We start from the raw sequence: 24,305 nt of genomic DNA on the forward strand, positions 1-24,305 counted from the left end.
GCGGGGGGGGGGACGGAAAAGGAGAGAAGTAAAAAGAAAAAGACTGTGGGTGGATTTGTGAAATAGAGGGTTCTGTAGCACTGGAGTGGGAACAGGGAAGGGGATAGGTGGGTATAGGACAATGACTAATGAAAGTTCAGGCCAGGAGGGTTACGGGAACATAGGGTATACTGCACACTGAGTTCCCACCTGTGCAGTTCAGGAAAGCTGGTGTTGACACGAAGGATCCGGATGCCACAAGTTGTGAAGCAGTCACTGAAATGAAGAACGTTGTGTTGGGCAGCATGATCAGCAACTGGATGGTCCAGCTGTTTCTTGGTCACAGTCTGTCAGTGGCTGTTCATGCAGACAGACAGCTTATTGGTTGCCATGCCCACATAGAATGCAATACAGTGCTTGCAGCTTAGCTTGTAGATCACATGGCTGGTTTCACAGGTAGCAGATTATGCTTGTGACCGGACTGGAGTAGATGGTGGTGGGTGGAAGTACGGAATAGGTATTGCATCTACGTCTACTACAGGGGTACAAGTATGAGGTGAAGGGGTTGAAAGCAGGGGTTTTGTGTGGATGGATGAGGATATTGTGTGGGTTTGGCAGGCAGCTGATACCACAGTGGGAGGAGGTGAAAGGGTAATATGTAGGACATTCCGCATTTCAGGGCACAACGAGAGGTAGTCGAAACCCTGGAGCACAATGTGATTCAGTCGCTAGAATCCTGGTTGGTACTGAGTCATGAGGAGAATGCTCCTGTGGCCAGATGGTGGAACTTTGCGAGGTGAGGGGTGGGGGGAGGGGTGGGGGGTGGGGGGGGGGGGGTGGGGAAGTGACTGGAGAGAAAGGTGCAGGAGATCTGTTTCTGTACAAGGTTTAGAGGGTAATTATGGTCTGTGAAGGCTTCATCAAAAGGGACTGCTCATCACTACAGATGTGAAGGCCATGGGTGGCTGGGCTGTATGGAAGGGAATTTTTGGTATGGAATGAGGGTGCCAGCTGTTGAAATGGAAGTGTTGCTGGTGGTTGGTAGTTTTGCCATGGACAGTTCCACCACTGTTGTTTTGAACCACAAGGCTTAACTGGCAGAAGGATTCTACAAGCTATCAGATTTATACACCTACAAACCCAGCCAGAATGAACCCATTCCAGAAATCCAGCAAGATCTCCAGTCTCTAATTAAATTCTTAGGCTCATCCCACAACCTCTCCCCAGAGTGAGTCTCTCTCCTCACCCCTACCACTCTCTGCACTCCTACCTTCCATGGGCTTCCTAAAGTCCATAAACTCAACTATCAAGGATGCCCCATTGTGGCCATTTACTGTGACTCCACTGAGAGAATCTCTGTTCTTGTAGACCAACACTTTCAGCATATTCTTGCAACCTACCATCCTTTATAAAAGATACAAATCATTTCTTCCACTGGCTGTCCACAGTTCCTGTTTATTTACCTCATGGTGCCCTGCACATCACTACTGATACCCCTCCCTTTACACTAACAACTCTAATGCCCACAGCCTTTCTGCTCCTGAAAACTACCTTTCTCAGCACCCATTTGATTCCAAACCTGCAACGTCCTCCCTAGTCACCATGGCCAAGTATATCATCATCCACAATTACTCCTCCTTTGAAGGCATCACCTACAAATCGGGGGCATGGCAATGGCCACCTGCATGGCACCACCCTATGCCAAAATATTCATGGGCCATCTAGAGGAATCCTTCATAACCACCCAGAACCCAAAAGCCTCACCTGGTTCAATTCACTGATGACGTCTTCATGATCTGGACTGAGGGTGAGGACATCCTATCTACATTCCCCCAGAACCTCAACTACTTCTCCCCCATTCACTTCAACTGGTCCTCCTCAACCCAACAAGTCACTTTCTTCAATGTTGACCTCCACTTCAAACATGGCTACATCAGTACACCCAACCATATCAAACCTACCAAGCACCAGCAATACCTCCACTTCAACAGCTGCCACCCATTCCATGCCAAGAAGTCCCTTCCATACCACCTAGCTCCCCATGGCTGTCACAGTTGTAGTGACAAGCTGTCCCTCTCGAAATATACCAAGGGTATCACTGAGGCCTTCACAGATTGTAAGTGTCCTCCCAACCTTGTACAGAAACAGATCTCCTGTATGTTATCCCTCCAGCCCTCCCTCCCTCCCAAAGTCCTACCGTCTGGCCACAGAGGAGCATTCCCTCATGACTACCCAGGACTGGGGCAACTGAATCGCATTCTCTGCCAGGGTTTAGACTACCTCTTGTGATGCCCTTAAATGAGAAATATCGCATCAGCTATCCTTCCCACCTCTCCCACAGCAGTATTTTTCCATCCACCAAACCTATGCAATATCCTGGTCCATCTTTAAACAACCACTGCTACCAACCCCTTGCCTCGTGGCTCATATCCCTGTAATAGTCCTAGATGCAAAACCTGTCCCATATGTCTTCCCACAAACCACCTACTCCAGTCCAGTCACAAGCATCACCTATACCATCAAGCACAGGACTGCCTGTGAAAAAAGTCATGCGATCCATAAGCTAAGTTGCAACCATTGTGCTGTGTTCTATGTGGGCATGAATGGCCACCAGCAAACTGGCCAAGAAAGAATCTGCACCATCCAGTAGCTAATCACGCTGCCCGACCCAAAATTGTTTATTTTAATGTCTGCTTTATAGCCTGTGGAATCTGGATACTTCTCACCAACACCAGCATTTCTGAATTGCACAGGTAGGAACTCTCCCTGTAGTATATCCTACATTCCTGTAATCCTCCTGGTCTCCACCTTTGTTACTCATTGTCGTGCACACACCTACCCCCTTCCCTGTTCCCATTCCAGCACTACACAGCCCTCTATTCTACCAATGCATTCAGAGTTTTTTTACTTCTCTCCTTTTCTGTTGCACCCTGCCCCTCTCTGCCCACCATTTAACCTTCCTACTGCATCTAGGTGCCCTACCATCTCTCCATCTTGTCCCTGTATGCTCCCACAAGCAGCATTACTGACCCCCCCTCCACCCCTACCCTCCTATCCCTCCTTCTCCCCACACCAGCCTCCGCCTCATCCCAACCACCCAGACTGCTTCTCCAATCATGTGCTGTTGCTTGCAGTCTGGCCTCAGCAGCCAAACACTCTAATCAAGTGTGTGTGAGTTGTGTTTGTGTGAGTGTGTGTGTGTGTGTTGTCTGATTCTGATGAAGACCTTCTTTTTGGCTGAAAGCTTAGGTGTTTGACAGTCTTTTTGAAGTTGTGACTCAAAATCTCCTCTATATGGTGAGCACCAAGCTATCCTTTTCATAAATTATCATTATTCCATTCATGCAAGCACAACTCACATAAACATGACCACTGTTTCTTGCCACTGAGATGGGGCTGAGGGCAACTGTGCCTGATGGGAGAACCAACCCGAGGGTGGTGGGTGTAAGGAGGCAGCTGGTCGTGGGAGAAGGGAGGATAGCAGGGCAGGGATGGGGGAGGGTACAGTGTTGTTTGTGGGAGCATGCAGGATTGTGGTTGGGACAGGATGGGTCTACTAGGTGCGTTTGGGAAGTTTGATGGGGGGAGGAGTGGGGGAGCGGAAAAGGAGAAAAAAAGAGAGGGGGGAAAAGACTAGTGACTCTGTTGATGGATTAGAAAGTCATCTAGTGCTGGAGTGGGGTTGAAGGGCAGGGAATAGCAAAGGTTGAGGCCAGGACAGTTACAGGAACGTAGGGCATTCTGCAGGGAGAGTTCCCATGTGTGCAATTTAGAAAAGCTGGTGTTGGTAGGAAGGATCCAGATGGCACAGTCTGTTAAGCAGAAATTGAAGCAAAGCACATTGTATTGGGCAGCTGTACAGCAACTGATTGGGTAGTCTAGCCGTCACTTGGCCACAGTTTGTCAGTGGAATTTCTAGTTGGGCAGACAGCTTGTTGGTTGTCATGCCCACCCAGAAAGGAGCACAGTGGTTGCAGCTTAATTTGTAGATCACATTACTGGTTTCACAGGTAGCCCTGCTCTTGGTAGGATAGGTGATACCTGTGACTGGGCTGGAGGAGGTGATGGAGGAAGGATGTATGGGACAGGTCTTGCCACTACGTCTACTACACTGATATGAGCTGTTGGGCAACGGGTTGAGAGGGGCGGAGCAGCGGTGGACAAGAATATATCAAAGTTCTGTTGGCTGGTCGATTTGGGGGAAGGGGACCAAACAGCGAGGTCATTGGTACCCTTAGGTTTGATGGATGGCGGAATACCAATGTGTATATGTGTGTTTGTGTGTGTGTGTGTGTGTGTGTGTGTGTGTGTGTGTGTGGGGAGGGGGGGAAGGATTTCAAGGCATAATGAGAGGTAGTTGGAACTGTGGTAGAGAGCGTGATTTGGTTGCTCCAGTCCTGGGTGGGACTGAGTCATGAGGGGAGTGCTGCCCCTTTCTTGGCCAGATGGTGGGAATGTGGAAGTTGGTAGATTAATGGTGGGACAAGGCACAGGAGATCTGCTCCTGTTTAAGGCTGGTAACATAATTATGGTATGTGAAGGCCTCAGTAAGTCCCATGGTATATTTGGAAAGGCAATGCTTGTCACTACAGATACTACAGCCACTGGTGGCTGTATTGTGTGAAAGGGAATTCTTGGTATGGAATAGGTGGCAACTGTTGAAGTGGAGGTACTGGTGGTGGTTGATCGGTTTGATATGGACAGAGGAACTGATGCAGCTGTCTTTGATGTAGAGGTCAACATTGAGGAAGCTGGCTTGTTAGATTGAGGAAGAACAGGGGAAACAAAAAGGGGAACATATGTTGAGGTTTTGGAGGGGAACGTATGTTGAGATTTTGGAGGAACATGGGTAAGGTGTCCTCTATCTCAGTCCATAACATGAATATGTCATCAATGAATCTGAACCAGGTAAGGGGTTTGGGTTTCTATGTGGCTAGGATGGTCATGGGTGCCCATTGCTGTACCATGGATTTCTTTGTAGGTGATTCCTTATAAAGTAATGTAATTGTAGGTGAGGCTATAGTTGCTGGAGGAAATTATTAGTGTCTTTTATATGGGAAGGTAGGTACATATAATAGGTTGGTCCATGATAACAGATATTCTCTCAATGGGGTGCAGTAACTGGCCACAATGAGGCATCGCAGGTGGTTGGGTTTATGGGCTTTAGAAAGTCTTTAGAAGAGACAAATCTGGGAAGTAGTAGGGATAAGGGGAAGAGAGATTCAGGGGAGAGCTTCTGGGATGGGTCTGAGGATTTGAGGAGGGACTGGAGATCCTGTTGGATTTCTGGAATGGTGTCACTGTGGTCACTGTGCTATCCATCCCCCTTCCTGCCCCAGGCTCCTCGTTATCCCCACCAACCACAGACTACTTCCCCTATCAGACACAGTTGCTCACTGTCCCAGAGATAGTTGTCATGTGTGTGTAAGTTGTGCTTGTCTACATGTTTCCTATTTTAGAAGGTATTTTGGCTGAAAGCTCAAATGTATAACTCTTCTTATTGCGACTGTCTGTGACACCATATTTCCTCTACATGGCAAGTAGCAATCTATCCTTTTCATAATATTGTCATTATTCCATCCTGGACTTTCCATTGTTTGATAATGACAAACAAATGTTTTCATAGAAAGGTCTAATAGATCTCTTAAAGAAAAAAATCTGGACAAATGGTTCCCTATACAAACAATGTCCCAATCACTTTAAAAGCCTCTTTAGCAAGCACTCACTGGATAGATTCCGACATAGTAAGAAGCTCATTAGATGTCATGAACAAAAGGACATCTTTGGTATAAGTAGCACTGGAAATTTAAGAGGCTTCACACACTGTCTTCAAAACATGCAATCAATAAAAAATAAATTACAGCAAATGATGTTGCTCTCCAGTCTATGAACTGCACAGTAGTCTGTATCACAGAAAATTGGTTTGGGGACACTGAAATTCAACCTGCAGAACTGTGATTGTATGATAGGGTAATCTCCTTCTGTAGTGGATCAGGGTGGAGGATAATCTTCTTACGTCAGAAAAGGAACACAGTTTAAATTTAGGTATGACCTTAATACAATTAGGAAGATGAATATTTTAATCATTAGTTGTAGAACTATGAGGGCTGTTCAGAAAGTAGGGGACATTTTGACAGGAAAAAAAAAAAATTACAAGAAATACATTTTATTATAAACAACTGAAAGAGTGACTGACACTACTTTTCTACATAGTCACCAAACACATTGAGGCACTTATCATAGTGGTGTACAAGCTTTGAAAGACATTTGTCATAAAATTCTGCCACCTGAGACTTCAGCCAGTGAGTCATGTCTGCCTGGAGTTCCGCGTTCCTCGCCATCATCAAAGCGCTGCATTGCAAGCCAGCTCTTCATCTTGAGAAGCAAGTGGAAGTTGCTTGGTGCAGGATCAGGGCTGTAGGGTGTATGAGGGAAAATTTCCCATTTGAATGAATTAAAGAGTTCTTTACTGTGGTTTGCTGAATGAGGTCAGGCATAGTCGAAAAAAAAACAAAATTTTGAACATCAGCTTTCCTCGGCATTTGTTTTGAACTGTTCTTCTAAGGCTGTGCAAAGTTTGACAGTACCGGGCAGAATTTATGGTTGCTCCATCTTTGAGAAAATCAATAAGACACACACCTTGCCTATCCCAAAACACTGTCACCATCAACTTCCTTACTGACAAGGTTTGCAAACATTTTCTTGGTTTCGGGGGGAACCTTGTGCACCCCACTCCATAGATTCGATCCAGTAATGAATCACCATGTTTGTGATAGGCCTCCAGAAATGTCATCATTGCCTCCATTCACTCTGCTCTGTAAGCATTTTGGGCACCCATTGTGCACAAAATTTGTGGCAGCCTAGCTTTAGAGAGACAATTTCAAACAACAAAGTCTGTGAAAATCGTGGAAAAGAAAGCGAAAGCTCTGTTATTGTGAAGCGACGGTTTTCACGAATCATTTCCTCAACTTTACGTGACAAGATCGGCAGTCACAATGCTCGGGCGTCCACTCTTAACTTCTTCATGAACATTGGTTCAGCCATTTTTAAACCAAATACACCATTTTCAGACAGAACACTCACACATTACATTGTTTCCATACACTTTGTACAGTTCACGATAAATTTCTTTAGGTTTTAGGTTTTTTGCCAACAAAAACCATATCACAGACCACACTTCACAACTGGCAGGGTTTTTGATTGCAGCACACATTAAAGATTCAAATATCATAAAAACCAGATGCACAGATACATTCCCGCTGTCACGGATGGATGCCGACTGAGTTGCCAAGCACGCACATACCAAAATAAACGCGATGTCGCGTGCCTAGCAGTGTCAGATGGAAGCATTCCCTACTTTCTGAATAGCCCTTGTATTAAGGTTCACATCAACAAGAAATTATGTGTATGGCTCACAGATCCCCTAACAGTAATGTGTATATCTTTTTTAATATGTTAAGAGAATTTCTAGATACAATCTCCACCACACAATTAACACAGTTTTGTGTGGAGGCATAAATGTACAGAAAAATACACAGATGAACTGAATAATGCACTCAAAAAATCCTTCAAGGTTTTGGCATGCCCCTGTTGATCAACAATGCTAAAAGGGTAGCTGTAGCACCAACATCAGTAATTGACCAGGGTCATCAGTATGATGAGAGACTAGGGTAATCTATCTTTAAAAGATCTTGGACTCTCACATGATTCCTGGCAAATAGTAGCAGTAAAATCAGGTAGGGAAAGAGCCCTTAACTGCAGGCCTATGAAATACTTGTATCAAAAGATAGAGTGGAAATTTTTGAAGAGAATTAGCAAACCAAAATTGGGATGAAATGAACAGACAAACCAATGTAAATACATAAGAAATTTTGTAAAAGACACCTCCAAAAGTGGTACCTACTTCAGCAGCAACATCCCACAAAAAGAAATGGATAACACAGATAGTAGAAAGTCATTCCAAACTTTAAGTACCTCAGTTTCATGAAGAAAAAAAGAGTCACACTGAGCTCAAATTATTAATTTTTTTCTACTGGTATATAAAGTTCTACAGGAGCACAGGGAAAAGTGTTGTACTTAGTACATATTTCTGACTTTAGTCTCTATCCAGCCCTGTAACTGAAGTTTAATATCTTTTCTTATTCCATTTTTAAATGTTGGCATTCATGTTTTATGTGTTGCAGTAGTTTCAAATGTAAAAACTTGTTCGAAAGAACAACATGCTCATGTACCAAGGAACAAGTATTTGACTGAAATTTAAAAGCACTGCAATCAAGAAGATCTTCTCAATACTGTGTTTAACAGTCTAATTGCTATTTTATTACTGTACTCCATACCAGTAATCAGTAAGTGACACCAGCTTAAGTAGAAGTATTATCAAAACTAATAACAAGTTAAATATATTCTGAAATAGAAACTATTGGAAAAACATACAAATTTCCCTTTTCAAGACAGGTAAAATTGTTAAGACATAGAAACTCAGTTCATTTGCAAGTATCACATTTCCCATGGTAAAAGACCTACCGTTTCAAGATAAAAGACAGTCCACGAACAAAAAGTTGGCTTAACTGTCCATAATAGTTCTAAAATATATAGCATTTTACTCATCATGAAATTCTATACCTGAAGAATTAACAATACATTCCAAATTGCTTACAGCACTTAAACATGTAGAATGTGAAATATTTACAAATGTTCTGCAAACACAACTTGATGACTAACAACACAAAACTCTGTAGAAAATGTTGGAAACTGCTCATGGCAGTGTCTAGTGTGCATTGCTTCATGTTATTCTGAAACCAGTCACCAGGACGAGCTACTGATAAAAAAATACTGTGTGTTCCTGAGTACACTATTCTCTAGGAACAACACTCTCCCTTAATTAATACTGTGAAGTATCATCTAATGACAAAATAATATATAATACAGAGAATGAAAGCAAAACAGTATGTGATGTTATGAAACAGGTAACAGGGATAGACAAACAGAAGTATGATGATACAGGCCACAGATATTAGATAGTGGTAATAAGTGATCCATACCAGCTAGCAAAAATTTGTGAATGAGCATTTTTCAAATATTGCAGAGAAATTACAACAAAACACCTCATAAGCAGATACAGCACACATTGCCAGTGAGGCACTTGATTTGAATCATTCTTTCCTTCTGTTCTTCCAAGTATAACAATGGAATTTCATGTTATATTGGGTGCATCAAGTTAAGGTTCAGGGGTAGAATTTGAGCATTAATATAAATAGTGACAGGAGTGAACAGAAACACCAATGAATCTGGAAGTACATAAGAACTAAAGAGAGATATGAATTTCCAGTACTTAGAAAATCAAATTAATTTTCTTTCTTAACAGTACAAAATTTGCATAGAAGGCAAAATAAATCATTCATCAGATAAGAGGTAGGCATATCTCTGCTACATAGATTATGTGAACCATATGTAATAAGGAAAGATACATGATAAAGGAAAAGAGATGAAATGTATTGGGCGTAAGTATATTTTATATTTCTTAATTAACAGTACAAAATATGCATAGCAAACAAGAGAAATCATTCATCAGATAGGAGGTAGGAATATTTCTGATATACAGATTATGTGAACCATAAGTAATAAGGAAAAGTACTCACATGATAAGGGAAAAGAGAAGAAACATGTTGGATAAAAGTATATTTTTTTTAGTGGACTAATCTACTTACTGAAGATTGTTTGTCCTTAGAGAGTATGTAATTTCATTTATTAAGTACACCCTTGTATGAGGAAATACTGTTATTTCAAAGGGATGATGTGGAAATTATTAAAAGTTTGTGAACATTGAACAGAATATTAGAATCAAATGGAATACCCAAGAAACATGGAATCAGTGACATCCAATAACAGCTGACAGAATAAGAGATAGCTACCAACTTTTAGATTTCTCGATATATAAAGATTCCATGAAATACTAGATAGAGGAAAGGCGCAACATTACCTTTTTCTTATCATTTGTCTTTTTGAACTTGTTGCTTAGTTCTTGTCTGTGCCCATGGCTTTGCATGCGGTTTGATGTATAGAGGCTTGTTGCCTATTGATGTAAGTTGAATTATGATTAAATAATGATAATTAGTGTAGATTTTAAAATTTTTTTCTTGGTGTGAATTGGAAACGTTTTCCTCTCATTACCATTTACATAAATGTGGTCAATGCTTTGTGTGGGTGGAAGCTCATGTGGTATTTTAATTTAGTTCTCAAAAGTAGCTTAAAATTAGTTTTCTTCAATTTCTCATGCTTTACATTCGGAAAAGCCTGCATTTTAAAATAATTTACAAAGTCTGATTTTCAGTTAACACTACACAGTTATCTTCTAATGTTGAAAATTTATCTTTACATAAAATCACACAAACAGAAGTTGCATTAACTCAAGCCAGATGAAGTAATATTTTAGAACTAAAAGAATTTTAAATTTATTTTGAGTGAAAAAGAAAAATATCTAATATCCATACCAGAGATAATTTTTCGTAGCAGTAAAATATATCTGTTGTTGTTGTTGTGGTCTTCAGTCCTGAGACTGGTTTGATGCAGCTCTCCATGCTACTCTATCCTGTGCAAGCTTTTTCATCTCCCAGTACCTACTGCAACCTACATCCTTCTGAATCTGCTTAGTGTATTCATCTCTTGGCCTCCCTCTACGATTTTTACCCTCCACGCTGCCCTCCAATACTAAATTGGTGATCCCTTGATGCCTCAGAACATGTCCTACCAACCGATCCCTTCTTCTGGTCAAGTTGTGCCACAAACTTCTCTTCTCCCCAATCCTATTCAATACTTCCTCATTAGTTATATGATCTACCCATCTAATCTTCAGCATTCTTCTGTAGCACCACATTTCGAAAGCTTCTATTCTCTTCTTGTCCAAACTATTTATCGTCCATGTTTCACTTCCACACGTGGCTACACTCCATACAAATACTTTCAGAAATGACTTCCTGACACTTAAATCTATACTCGATGTTAACAAATTTCTCTTCTTCAGAAATGCTTTCCTTGCCATTGCCAGTCTACATTTTATATCCTCTCTACTTCGACCATCATCAGTTATTTTGCTCCCTAAATAGCAAAACTCCTTTACTACTTTAAGTGTCTCATTTCCTAATCTAATTCCATCAGCATCACCCGACTTAATTCGACTACATTTCATTATCCTTGTTTTGCTTTTGTTGATGTTCATCTTATATCCTCCTTTCAAGACACTGTCCATTCCATTCAACTGCTCTTCCAAGTCCTTTACTGTCTCTGACAGAATTACAATGTCATCAGCGAACCTCAAAGTTTTTATTTCTTCTCCATGAATTTTAATACCTACTCCGAATTTTTCTTTTGTTTCCTTTACTGCTTCCTCAATATACAGATCGAACAACATCGGGGAGAGGCTACAACCCTGTCTTACTCCCTTTCCAACCACTGCTTCCCTTTCATGTCCCTCGACTCTTATAACTGCCATCTGGTTTCTGTACAAATTGTAAATAGCCTTTCGCTCCCTGTATTTTACCCCGGCCACCTTTAGAATTTGAAAGAGAGTATTCCAGTCAACATTGTCAAAAGCTTTCTCTAAGTCTACAAATGCTAGAAACGTAGGTTTGCCTTTCCTTAACCTTTCTTCTAATATAAGTCGTAAGCTCAGTATTGCCTCACGTGTTCCAGTGTTTCTACGGAATCCAAACTGATCTTCCCCGAGGTCAGCTTCTACTAGTTTTTCCATTCGTCTGTAAAGAAATTCGCGTTAGTATTTTGCAGCTGTGACTTATTAAACTGATAGTTCGGTAATTTTCACATCTGTCAACATCTGCTTTCTTTGGGATTGGAATTATTATATTCTTCTTGAAGTCTGAGGGTATTTTGCCTGTTTCATACATCTTGCTCACCAGATGGTAGAGTTTTGTCACGACTGGCTCTCCCAAGGCCGTCAGTAGTTCCAATGGAATGTTGTCTACTCCGGGGGCCTTGTTTCGACTCAGGTCTTTCAGTGTTCTGTCAAACTCTTCAGGCAGTTTCATATCTCCCATTTCATCTTCATCTACATTCTCTTCCATTTCCATAATATTGTCCTCAAGTACATCGCCCTTGTATAGACCCTCTATATACTCCTTCCACCTTTCTGCTTTCCCTTCTTTGCTTAGAACTGGGTTTCCATCTGAGATCTTGATATTCATACAAGTCATTCTCTTATCTCCAAAGGTCTCTATAATTTTCCTGTAGGCAGTATCTATCTTACCCCTAGTGAGATAGGCCTCTATATCCTTACATTTGTCATCTAGCCATCCCTGCTTAGCCATTTTGCACTTGCTGTTGATCTCATTTTTGAGATGTTTGTATTCCTTTTTGCCTGCTTCATTTACTGCATTTTTATATTTTCTCCTTTCATCAATTAAATTCAATATTTCTTCTGTTACCCAAGGATTTCTACTAGCCCTCGTCTTTGTACGTACTTGATCCTCTGCTGCCTTCGCTACTTCATCCCTCAAAGCTACCCATTCTTCTTCTACTGTATTTCTTTCCCCCATTCCTGTCAATTGTTCCCTTATGCTCGCCCTGAAACTCTGTACAACCTCTGGTTTAGTCAGTTTATCCAGGTCTCATCTCCTTAAATTCCCACCTTTTTGCAACTTCTTCAGTTTTAATCTACAGTTCATAACCAATAGATTGTGGTCAGAGTCCACATCTGCCCCTGGAAATGTCTTACAATTTAAAAGCTGGTTCCTAAATCTCTGTCTTATCATTATATAATCTATCTGAAATCTGTCAGTATCTCCAGGCTTCTTCCATGTATACAACCGTCTTTTGTGATTCTTGAACCAAGTGTTAGCTATGATTAATTTGTGCTCTGTGCAAAATTCTACCAGGCGGCTTCCTCTTGCATTTCTTATCCTCAATCCATATTCACCTACTATGTTTCCTTCTCTCCTTCTTCCTACTGTTGAATTCCAGTCACCCATGACTATTAAATTTTTGTCTCCCTTCACTACCTGAATAATTTCTTTTATCTCATCATACATTTCTTCAGTTTCTTCGTCATCTGCAGAGCTAGTTGGCATATAAACTTGTACTACTGTAGTAGGCATGGGCTTCGTGTCTATCTTGACCACTATAATACGTTCACTATGCTGTTTGTAGTAGCTTACCCGCACTCCTATTTTTTTATTCATTCTGAAACCTACTCCGGCATTACCCCTATTTGATTTTGTATTTATAACCCTGTATTCACCTGACCAAAAGTCTTGTTCCTCCTGCCACCGAACTTCACTAATTCCCACTATATCTAACTTTACCTATCCATTTCCCTTTTTAAATTTTCTAACCTACCTGCCCGATTAAGGGATCTGACATTCCATGCTCTGATCCGTAGAATGCCAGTTTTCTTTCTCCTGATAATGACGTCCTCCTGAGTAGTCCCCGCCCGGAGATCCGAATGGGGGGCTATTTTACCTCCGGAATATTTTACCCAAGAGGACGCCATCATACCCTCGGGAAAAATTGCGGCTGTAGTTTCCCCTTGCTTTCAGCCGTTACCCCTCCGTTGTGGTTGCACCTACGGTACGGCTATCTGTATCGTTGAGGCACGCAAGCCTCCCCACCAATGGCAAGGTCCGTGGTTCATGGGGGGAGGAAAATATGTCTATGATATCAGAATAATAATTCCTAACATCACGATATTTTAACTTTATGTAAAGTATATATATTTGGAGTGCAATTTCCATTATGAAATGTAGGAAGAGAAGTTGATTACAATAAAATCTATTTCTTCTTGCTTCCCCAATAACTGTTTTGGGAAATACTTTCTCAAAATCCTGTAATAAAATGAGGCAGGGCCTAGTTTGTCCAGAACTATATACTTCCATTTGGGAAGATGGTAGGTTACTTATGAATAATTTAACTCACATATTCTCATGCATAACACTGTGTGTGGACCCTGTAATGACAATGGGTGTGAAGCTAACCTGAAATTAACAGACTTATTTGAGACGAAAAGAGTGTACGCAGTCAAATCACAATTTTTATAACACTCTTGGAAGGAGAGATCAGTGTTATTGAAAGAAAAATGAATCCAGTTATCAAGTTTGTGCTAATGTGATTTGTTCAAGACACAGGTTGAAACAGTAGAAAAGTGTGAGGGTAATTTGTTTATTTTGATGTCCACAAAGACAGAATAGGTACCAAGATAATATAGTGTTAAGAATATGCAGAAATAAGATACTTATATTGGAAAGTATAACCCAATAATGTCAATAATGAAAGACAGAATCTAACGAGCAATCCATGTGAAAAACCTATTGTCAAATGCAGAGGAAACCTATAGCAAACATTTATAAGTTATTTTATTTGGTATTGAGTGGGCAATCGAGTGATATACTGAGGCTACTGTGAGAAATCAAAGTTAAATCATCATGGTGAAGAAAAAGAAATTTTATTGAAAAGATAGGAGAAAGGTGATGTTCTAAGGGTGGAAACCATTAAAGATAAATGGCTGTTGTTATCAGCAGAGTGGTGAATAACAGTATATTTTTTTCAAACTTACAACTTAAGGAAAGCTAGAAAACTACAGGTTGGCTGTAAGAAAACACACAATTATGTAATACCAAAGAGCAGCTCTACATATGAGTATATTGTTTTCATTTATCTATAGGAATAAAATGATGAGTTGGGAGACAATGAGCAAAAATTATTAATTGTGATGTAGGAAGAGGTAACCAGGATACCCAAACTTTCACCTGAAAAAAAGAAACAATGATGGAGATACTGTTAAGACTGCAGATTAATGAATCCAGAAGTAAGGTAATTACAACACAATTATAGCTGTGAAGTAAGGAGTTGCCACAGAGGTTTATCAGAAGAATCCTAACAAGGTGTAGTATGCCCACAAAGGGGGACATTTCCAAAAAAGTTTTGTCCAACCAATTCATTACTCTGGCTTGATCACCAAACAGGATTAATGGAAAAGATGGATAAAGTTGAAAGAAGAGCTGTCTGTTCCATTACATCTTTATTTTATTGTGCAGGAGTATCACAGAAATGTTCAATATATACCAATGGGGCATGCTATAAGAAACATCATGTGCACTTTTTGGGAACATTACTTTCAAAATTTGTAGTGCCAATGTTCTAAGTCAAATCAAGAACCATTTTACTGTATCCAACTTGAATGTTCTATAATGATCACAGGACAAAAATTAGAAGAATTTATGAATATATTTAGCAATAATGACAGTTATTTTACATGCACAACATCTGAAAATAAATTAGTAAGGGACAAACAATTGTTTTACAGGATGAATGCCCACAAACTGTACAGTTGCATGCAGAACATGTACCCAGACACTATGTAGATGTTGTATTACCAAAATCTGAATAAATGAAGACCAACAGTATATATTAAATGTACAAAATGTTAGTATTTATATACTAATATGTACACATATTTTAGAAATAACATTATCTAAAAATATGACTAAGTAAAGAGTGCTCCTTCACAAATTTTTATAAAGACAATTTTTTTAATACTTACCTAGGTCAACATCATTTCCTGACATTATTTCAGAAAAACTGTGTTTTCCTCTGTAGCTAAAAACATAAAAGTATACTGGAGCAGTGTTGACAGCAGCTTGCATCCGTGCTGCACGCTCAACATCTACCACAAACATCCGGTCACTAAACAGCTGCAATGATACAGAGTCAAGAATAAGTCAAGCAAATAAAATATGCAAGCCATAGTAGATATGTTTATAACAATTTTAATACACCAATGTTGTTCTTATAATTCAGTATGACTGACAAATATTGATAATAACATATCAGCACACACAGCTTGTAGAGATTATCTTAATCATAACCTCTTGTTTATTTCCAAAACAAAACCTTCACTCTGCAGCAGAGAGTAAGATATAAACAGAATCCCCATAGGAGAATTTTTGTGGAATTTAGAAGAGCGCAAAAAAGATATTGGTAGTACCATGTCCAAAATGACAGCTGTTACGTGCTAGTGTCGAGAAGTGAAGCATTTGCATAGTTTGTACATCCAGTTTCGTGTGGTCTATCAGCTGAATCATGGCTGTCAAGGGAGTTCCACAGTGGCCTCCACAGGCCCTATGTTTTTGTGTGTAATTGATGAATTGTGCCTGTCACAGAGTTTCGCATCCGGCCCCAAAGGTGCTGGTTTTTTTCATATCTGCCTCCTCCATGCTTGATGTTTATTCCTCTGTTTTTATGTCCCATGTTTTCTATGTTCTGTACTATCACTCTGAGTTAGTTCAATTAGTCTCCTGCTCTCAGTGAATAAAAAGTCTTTTGTTAACCGTAATCCTCTGGTGTTGGATCAGTCAGTATTATTAAGTTGATCAGTTTCAATTACACTGATCCTAACATGACCCTGACATGATCTTTAAGCTGAAGGAATTGAACTATAGCAGTTTTCTCTATTGAGCTCAGGAGATGTCTGAAGAACACATCATATCGATACTAGCAGTCCATCTGCAACTGTTTTGGCCCAATAACCCCATCTTATGGCTTGCATAGGTGGAAGCAAGTTTCTGTTGTGCTGGAATTATGACCGAAACCATAAAGTTCATGCTTGTTGTAAGCCAGTTGGTCCACTGTTTTGCAGTTGAGATGCACATCATCATTGCACTCCCTAGCAGTGGATGCCTATGAGAAACTCAAGTTGGAACTAATATGGAGATTTGCTGCTTTGCAGGAAGATTGTATTTGTCAATTTCTTACCCAAGACGTCATTGGTGATCATAAACTATCACAATATCTGAGGTATCTGTGCAGTAAAGTGTACACCATCACAGTGCCAGACGACTTACTGCATACACTGTGGAGAAGTAGATTACTGCTGCAAATTAGGTCAATAGTGGCATTAGAAACCAACAAACCATTGCATTCCATGGCAGAGTTGCCAGACCACACACAGGAAACCATCAGATCTGCCCAGATTAGCGTGGTTGTGGCACAAAGCAGCAGTGCAACAGCCTCAGATATGATTGCAGGTGCTGCTTATGACTCACTCACAGCAAAGTAGACATCTTAATGTGCAGGTCAGTGCATTATTGTCAAAAGGTGGCACCGGAAACAACATAGGGCATTAGTGTAGACATTCAGGATCCAGTCTTCAAGCAATACTATGTCTTCATAAGGTGAGCAGCCTCTGTGTTGATACCACGGCAGATTTGGTGAGAACATGCGATGATGTATGTTTCCGTGCGTCCACCAAAATGCTGATGGTGGCTGATCACAGATGCAACTGCCGGTCACCATCCAGACACCTGTCCATGAGTGACAAGAGGTTGTGCACATTGGTTTGAATCTCAATACCCTGCCGCAACATTTGTTGCGTTGGTATAGGCCACCAACTGCCTTCTGTCTAATGGCTGCCAATAATTTGACTATGGTGACCCATGAAACCCAGTGAATGGAGCTGAATATAGGCCTATGTAATCCATTCTCATGAAATATCACCTGCAGGTGCCATGGAAGTGATCATCAGTGCAGATATTCTGGAACATTACTATCTCTTGCTGGACATGGCAAATGCCTGATTGTCTTGCCAGACATCACAAATGCCTGATTTGTGAACAGCATTACTGGTTTAACGGTCACCGATTTTCATCACTCTGCAACCATCCGCAGCGTAAAGCTTACACAGGCACCTAAGGTTGGATACACTTCACTGTTAAAGCAGTTTCCAAATTTGACTCGGCCACTCAGTGAACCTAAACAGATTTCACCCAATACAGTGCATCATGTAAAGCCAACACACGGACCACCAGTAACATGTCAAACTAGATGTTTAGCACTGAACTGTGTTGCAATTACCAAAGCTGAATTCAACACCATGCTGCAAGAGGGCATTATTAGACCATTGAATGGTCTGTGGTAGTCTGCTTTACAGCTGGTGCTGAAGGAAGGTAGGGCCTGGTGTCTGTGCAGAGCCTATTGTGCACTGAATGTGAGAACAGTGCCAGACCGATACACAGTGCCATTACTAGGAGACTACAACATGTTACGTGATGTGACGATATTCAGCATCTTAGACCATGATAAACCCTGTACTAGATACCTGTGGCAAAGAGGACATTCTAAACACTGCAATTATAACACTGTTTGGCATGTTTGAGAGTGTGTATATTACTTTCACTCTGTATATTACTTTCACTCTACAAAATGTGGTCAAACTTGGCAAAGACTCATTGACTCTGTTCTTCAACTCCTGTTTTATTTTTCGTATCTGAATAATGTGCTCATGTTCTTGGAGACTGAGGAACAACACTGGAAACATCTACAGGAAGTGTTCTGACGTTTGGAACATTACAAAGTCATGTTGACCGTCATCAAGTGCATTTTTAGACAATCTGAAGTGACCTTCTTGGTACATAGAATATCTCCTGCAGGCTCCCTACCCCTGACAGAAAAGGTTGACGTGATTTTACAGTAACTCAGGCCAGCCAAAATCAAGGAATTGCATTGATTCCTTGGTATGCTGAATTTTTATTGACACCACCTGCTTCATGCAGTAGAATTGCAGAAACCACTGACTGCAGTGGTTAATGGTCCTAAGACCCCTAGTGCAGTGGGCTGAGGCTTTGTGTTCCCATTCGAGGACATGAAACAGAGAATGACTTCTAGCTCATCTCAAGTTTGACATACCTCTTGCATTGTATTTGAATGCAAGCTAAATAGTTATTGGTGCAGCACTACACCAGTGGTCAGATGGTTCATGGTAATCATTGGCATACTTTCACGAAAATTGTCACCATCTCAGAGAAAGTGGACTGCCTATGGCTGCAAGCTCCTGGCAATATATATGAAGCAGTGAAATTATTCTTTCATGTATCAGCAGCATGACAAATCCTACTGACTTTTCGCACTTAACTGAACACAACAAGAACACAAGGGTGCCCAGATATTAGCCGATGATGACACGTCAGGATTACAATTGCAGCTCATTGACTTATGGGAGAAAATGTAAAGCTCTACTGTGATATCTCTCACAGACAACCTCGTCTATTTCTTTCACCAGCATTCAGGAGACAAGCTTATGGCAGCAGCCATAAATTGTGCCAACCAGGAGTACATTCAACATTTCCACTCCTATCCCAATATTTTGTGTGGGTTGGGAAAGGACTGCGAAGAACGGACAGGGACATGTTTGCAATATCAAAGGTGTAAAGTGTCTCACCATGTACATGCTCCAATTGGTGACTTTCCAGATGCAACTGTACATTTTGTGTACATACATGTGCATGTTGTGGGACCGTTTCCTCCATCAAACAGTCAGCACTACGTTTTCATGGTGACTGAATATGGCAACAGGCAGTGACAATTGATAATATTACTGCCAAAATGTTAGCCTCTACCTTTGCGTCAATGTAGATGGCAATATTCGGGTGCCTGCAGTACATCACCACCTAGTGTGGATGGCAGTTTGAGTCAGACCTGTTCATGCAGCTTGCCAAGTTTTGCGGATATGACCATCAAGTATGATTCTGCTGGCAATGACATGGTTGAATGCTGACATATTTCCTTGAAGAAGGTGCTTATGTGCCATGAAAACAAATGGACATCAGCCCTTCCAATGGTTCTACTTGGCCTACAAACAACTTATAAATCCAACATTGATTCCTTTGCTACTGAGTTGGTCTGTGGAGAGACATTGCATCTTCCTGGCAAACTTGTTGATGCTGATACACTGAAAACTTTCTTGCAGGACCAGCCAGATTGATTACATTGCCTGTGGAACCATGTCACACAGATCTGTCCTTCGAAGGTATCTGGTTATAACATACTCTTTTGTTATTGGCATCAAGGACCTGGATCACTGCTCACATGTCATGCTCTGCACCAAAGGTGTGCATACACTGGCCCATACTGCATGTTACAGAGAGAAGTATGCAGACAGTGAACACCAAGTCAACAGTCACTTCCCTGAACAGAGTCAAGCCTGCATACATTTTTCAAGAGGCATCACAGTCCGCTGCCAAACTAAGACCTCAGAACTTGCCTGAACAAGATGTGGGTGCCAAGGCCACTGGTGTTTTTTGCATGCACTTGTGCTTTATCAGTGCACAGTGTTTATTTATGTTCAACATTTAATTGTTTTTTATGCTTTGTACTGTCACTTTGGTTTAGTTCAATTAGTCTCCTGCCCTCATTGAATAAAGAGTTTCCTGTCATGTAATTCTCTGGTGTTGTATCAGTCAATATTATTCATTCAGTCAGTTTGAATTACACTGATCTCGACAGTATATTTTGACTGTATGTTGGGCCATAGTATATGCTGCTTTAGGAAGTGAGTTGCTTGTTGTAAAGTACCAGGAATTAGGAAAAATCCAGATTATGATGCATACAACACCAGACATTAAATTCTTCAACTGATATACTTTTGTATTAACAGTTCATGATTCATTTGGCCACATATATCATTTAAAACTGACACTGACTGGTATATGTATTTCTCTTGGTATTGTTCCGTGCATTGCATGGGTATTTTTTGTTCCAGAAAAGCTTCATAATCTCATTATTGTTTAATTTTGAATAGAGAAGGATAATGAGGATACAATCTTGAAAACAACTGTTTGCAAAATAATGTCCTAGTATTCAACGTATTTGTGAACATAATGAATGACACACAAACTTACAAAATTATAAATTTTTCACTTGAGTTGATTCAATTGAAATTTGTAAACAGTAGGTGATCATCTTTCTCATTGACTATAAAAAAAAAACAATTCGTTTTGTATAAAAAAATTAAAAGTAAAACAAATGAGTGTAAGTCTGGAGTTTCAGAAGTTTTAGTAATAAATTTGAAATTAATGGAAAGAATAAATGCCATCATTTTGCTTCACTAAAATTGTAAATTCCAAAAGATTATAATTTGGTGAATATCAATGTTTCAGTTAGAAAAGGAATGTAATCAAAAATCTACAATATTCCAGAAACCCTGCTTGCCAAACAATAAACTATCAAAGACACAATGCATGCCACCAAGTGTGTCAGATCTTATTCATCACACTTATCAGTTTTATATTCTGTGACGTCTTTTTAGAAATAATTATTGGAAGAAAAGTAAATGTTGACAGAACCAATGAAAAATGGTGTTTTCATTATCACAGTCAAAGACGTAAGACCATGAACCCAAACACTTTTAGCAAACAAGATGTCAAGAAAAAATCTCATTAAGAAAAAAGTATAAAATAAACATTATTTGTAATTTCTACCTCCCACAGAGAAACATTAAGTGCTCAAATGTTTCTTATTTCTGCTAAAGATGCACTTAACTCTTGAGTGGGTTCACGGTAAATTTTGTGTGCATTTAAAGAATAGCTGTCTTTCATGTCACTAAGGTAAACATGAATGAGTAAAATCACAGTTTAATCTTAGTTTAATTAAACAACAATAAAATTAACATAGTTTATATGAGATAAATCAATATTTAATTAAAAAATAAGAAAATAAACTTTCATTACATCACTCTGATGCCGTGCACAAGTCTTACCCCACAGTAATGACACACTTGAAGTCTTAAACAGCCAACCTCTTATTAGATTTTTAATTACCTCATATACAACTGCCTCACTGTGGCATTGTGCTGCTAGTCCAGAATCTGGGTCATTTTCTTGCAAGGGTTGTACAGTACGTTTTTTCTCACTAGCATGCACTTTTTTTTATATTACTGCTGCTCACTTGGACATAGATAGTATAACTTAGCACTGGATTAGCTGAAGCAATAATGAAGGAATATGTGTGGGCTTGTGGTTATAAAGCAACAATGGAAAGCTACAAGACAACGTTATTTGTGGTTGGTGTACGTTATACAAAGATACTCCCAGTCAAAGATTAAAACTGCTTTCGTTTATAAAGTTTAACTGCATGAGTACTTTTGGAAGTTATATGGAAGTAAACATTATGATGTATGTATCTAATATGGGAAGTAATGTTATGCTGTGAAAGGCAAAGATCCAAAATTGACTTTTGGACATCATACAGTTATTCTCTGTCAGAAAGAATCCAGAACATTGAAGACAGTCCAACACATTTCAGAACCCTTTTTGTAAAATTAGTGGCATTCTTATCACCACTTACTAGCTCATCTACTCACTGATGGTACTTGTGACTAAGCATGAGAAACAAATTTAACATGAACTTCTTATCAAAAAAATACATTAAAATGATTTCCCTGTAGACCTACATTCTATATGCTGTCAAAAGATCACTAACAATCTGTCTGCCTATTGGCATAGGTTATGGAACTGGAAATCCATGCACACTGAAAACAAAATTAAAAATATATTATACAAATTATCTCACTATCTGGTTACTTTAGATTGAACATTCCTCTAATTAACAATTGAGTCAATGTGGCCTCAACCAGTAAGTTGATTTTGATATCACAGTGGACTCTTAAATATTGTTGTATTGGAAGTGATATGCCCATGAGTGTACACAGAAATTTACCAAAGAGGGGTAAAACTACAAAACTGTCATCTTCGAACAACTGATGCTACAATAAATAAGTTTGACAAAAGTTATGTAAAACTTTCTGTATTTCAAAAGACTGGTAGAGATTCCCTCAATATATTTTTCAAGGTAAATTACTTTGATAGTTAAAAGCACAACATATTTCATTATTAATGCAAAATAAATCTTTTATATTACCCAACATGGTTACAAAAGCCACTTTCTTGAGTTCATGGTCTGAAATTACACCCTTATACTATAAAATCCAATGTGTCAAGTGCAGCAGTAAACCAGTTAGAAAATATTCACAAAAATGTTTTTCACAAATGATATCTTTAGACTGTGCTGAATATTAAAAATACAAAGAAAAGAAAGGTATGTCTGATAAAATCCTATTGTGTATTAACAAAATTTACCAGCAAAGCATTCCATCTGTTCCAAGTTGATGAAACAGCACATATACATACACATATCAGTTAGACCATTGCACCTAACAAAATTTACCAGCAAAGCATTCCATCTGTTCCAAGTTGATGAAACAGCACATATACATACACATATCAGTTAGACCATTGCACCTAACAATAGTAGCCACATTTATGTGAGCTGTGTGAATGTATGTATATGTTTCTCCATCCGCTTCATCTGATGAAGGACATTGTTTGAAAGCTAAAATAATTCAGCAGTGCACTTTTAAATGGGCCTGTCTGCTGTTCAAGCCTCCTCTATGCAATTAAAATGTATTTATGTACAGCCAGGATATCCTTCCAAACCCTTGGATCACTTTCAGCCAAATTTGGCTTTTCATGATTATCAGTACTGTGGGATTTAACATTTATCGTGCGGCTGCCGTAATATTACGTCGCGGGCGGAAACGAAGAAAATGCGGCCGCCGTAATATTACGTCCCGCCGCATTCCACGTTGTTTTAGTGTTTCAAACGCATTGTTAGCGTTCCCGCTACAACCTGTAGGTCCTGTAATGCTTGTAGTTCATCATATTAGCGCTAGATCGCAGCACCTAGTGAGGTAATGCGATATATCCGTATATATTTCCGAACGAATTCACGTGTTTTTTTCACGCGTATGTTACGTGTTCTGTGGTGTCCTGTCGTTTGTTTACCGTAGATTTTCGCGCAAGTATTTTGGTTTTAGCTTGTTTATCTTCTTTTTACTCACAATGGCGAGTGATAGATTGCAAAACTTTGAAAAATGATTGAAGAAGTACCTGCTGAACCTACTGATGATGATTTTTCGGATTTCGATAGTGACAGTGATTGCGAAATGCCGGAGAATAACGATAGTCCAGGTAAGTCTAACATCGTACTAACTCGATGCAGAACAAGACAGTTCATGTTGCGATTTGTTCTGTTACATTCTGTATTATTTCAGACACAGATTTGTCGTCAGATGAAGGTGAGCCACCGCCTGTGTTCCCCCCCACTCATCATCGAAAGATGCCAAGATTGAGTGACATTTCACAGGATGATTGGACTATAGTGGATCAAACACCAAACATTTTGTTATTTACAGGGTCTCATGGTGTGCTAAATAATGTAGGACTCTGTCAGTCTAGTGAATATTTAGATTTTTTTCCTCATTTTATAAATGACAGGGTTATTTCAATTATGAAGGAACAAACAAACCTATATGCTAGACAGAAGCTGGCCACACAGAGCACAAAACAAATTAGGGCCCAATTCTAGATTCAAGCAGTGGAGGACGCTAACAACTGCTGAAACAAAGACGTTTCTGGCTATTATCTTCCATATGTCAATCAGTGAGAGGCCAAGTATGGCCAGTCACTGGTGTAGTGATCCAGTGGTTAGCT

The 24,305-nt window shown here is 39.7% G+C and overlaps 1 protein-coding gene across 1 annotated transcript in view; it reads right to left on the reverse strand.

Annotated features, from left to right (window-relative positions):
• Positions 1-24,305, reverse strand: part of LOC124776393 (venom carboxylesterase-6-like) — a 205,632-nt gene that overhangs the window by 22,273 nt on the left and 159,054 nt on the right. The window contains exon 8 of the mRNA XM_047251370.1: positions 15,527-15,677. Within this exon, the coding sequence (XP_047107326.1) occupies positions 15,527-15,677 (151 nt within the window). The remainder of the gene's footprint in view (positions 1-15,526; positions 15,678-24,305) is intronic.

This window comes from Schistocerca piceifrons, chromosome 1, assembly GCF_021461385.2.
Source record: "Schistocerca piceifrons isolate TAMUIC-IGC-003096 chromosome 1, iqSchPice1.1, whole genome shotgun sequence".
In the NCBI taxonomy this organism is placed as follows: Eukaryota; Metazoa; Arthropoda; class Insecta; order Orthoptera; family Acrididae; genus Schistocerca; species Schistocerca piceifrons.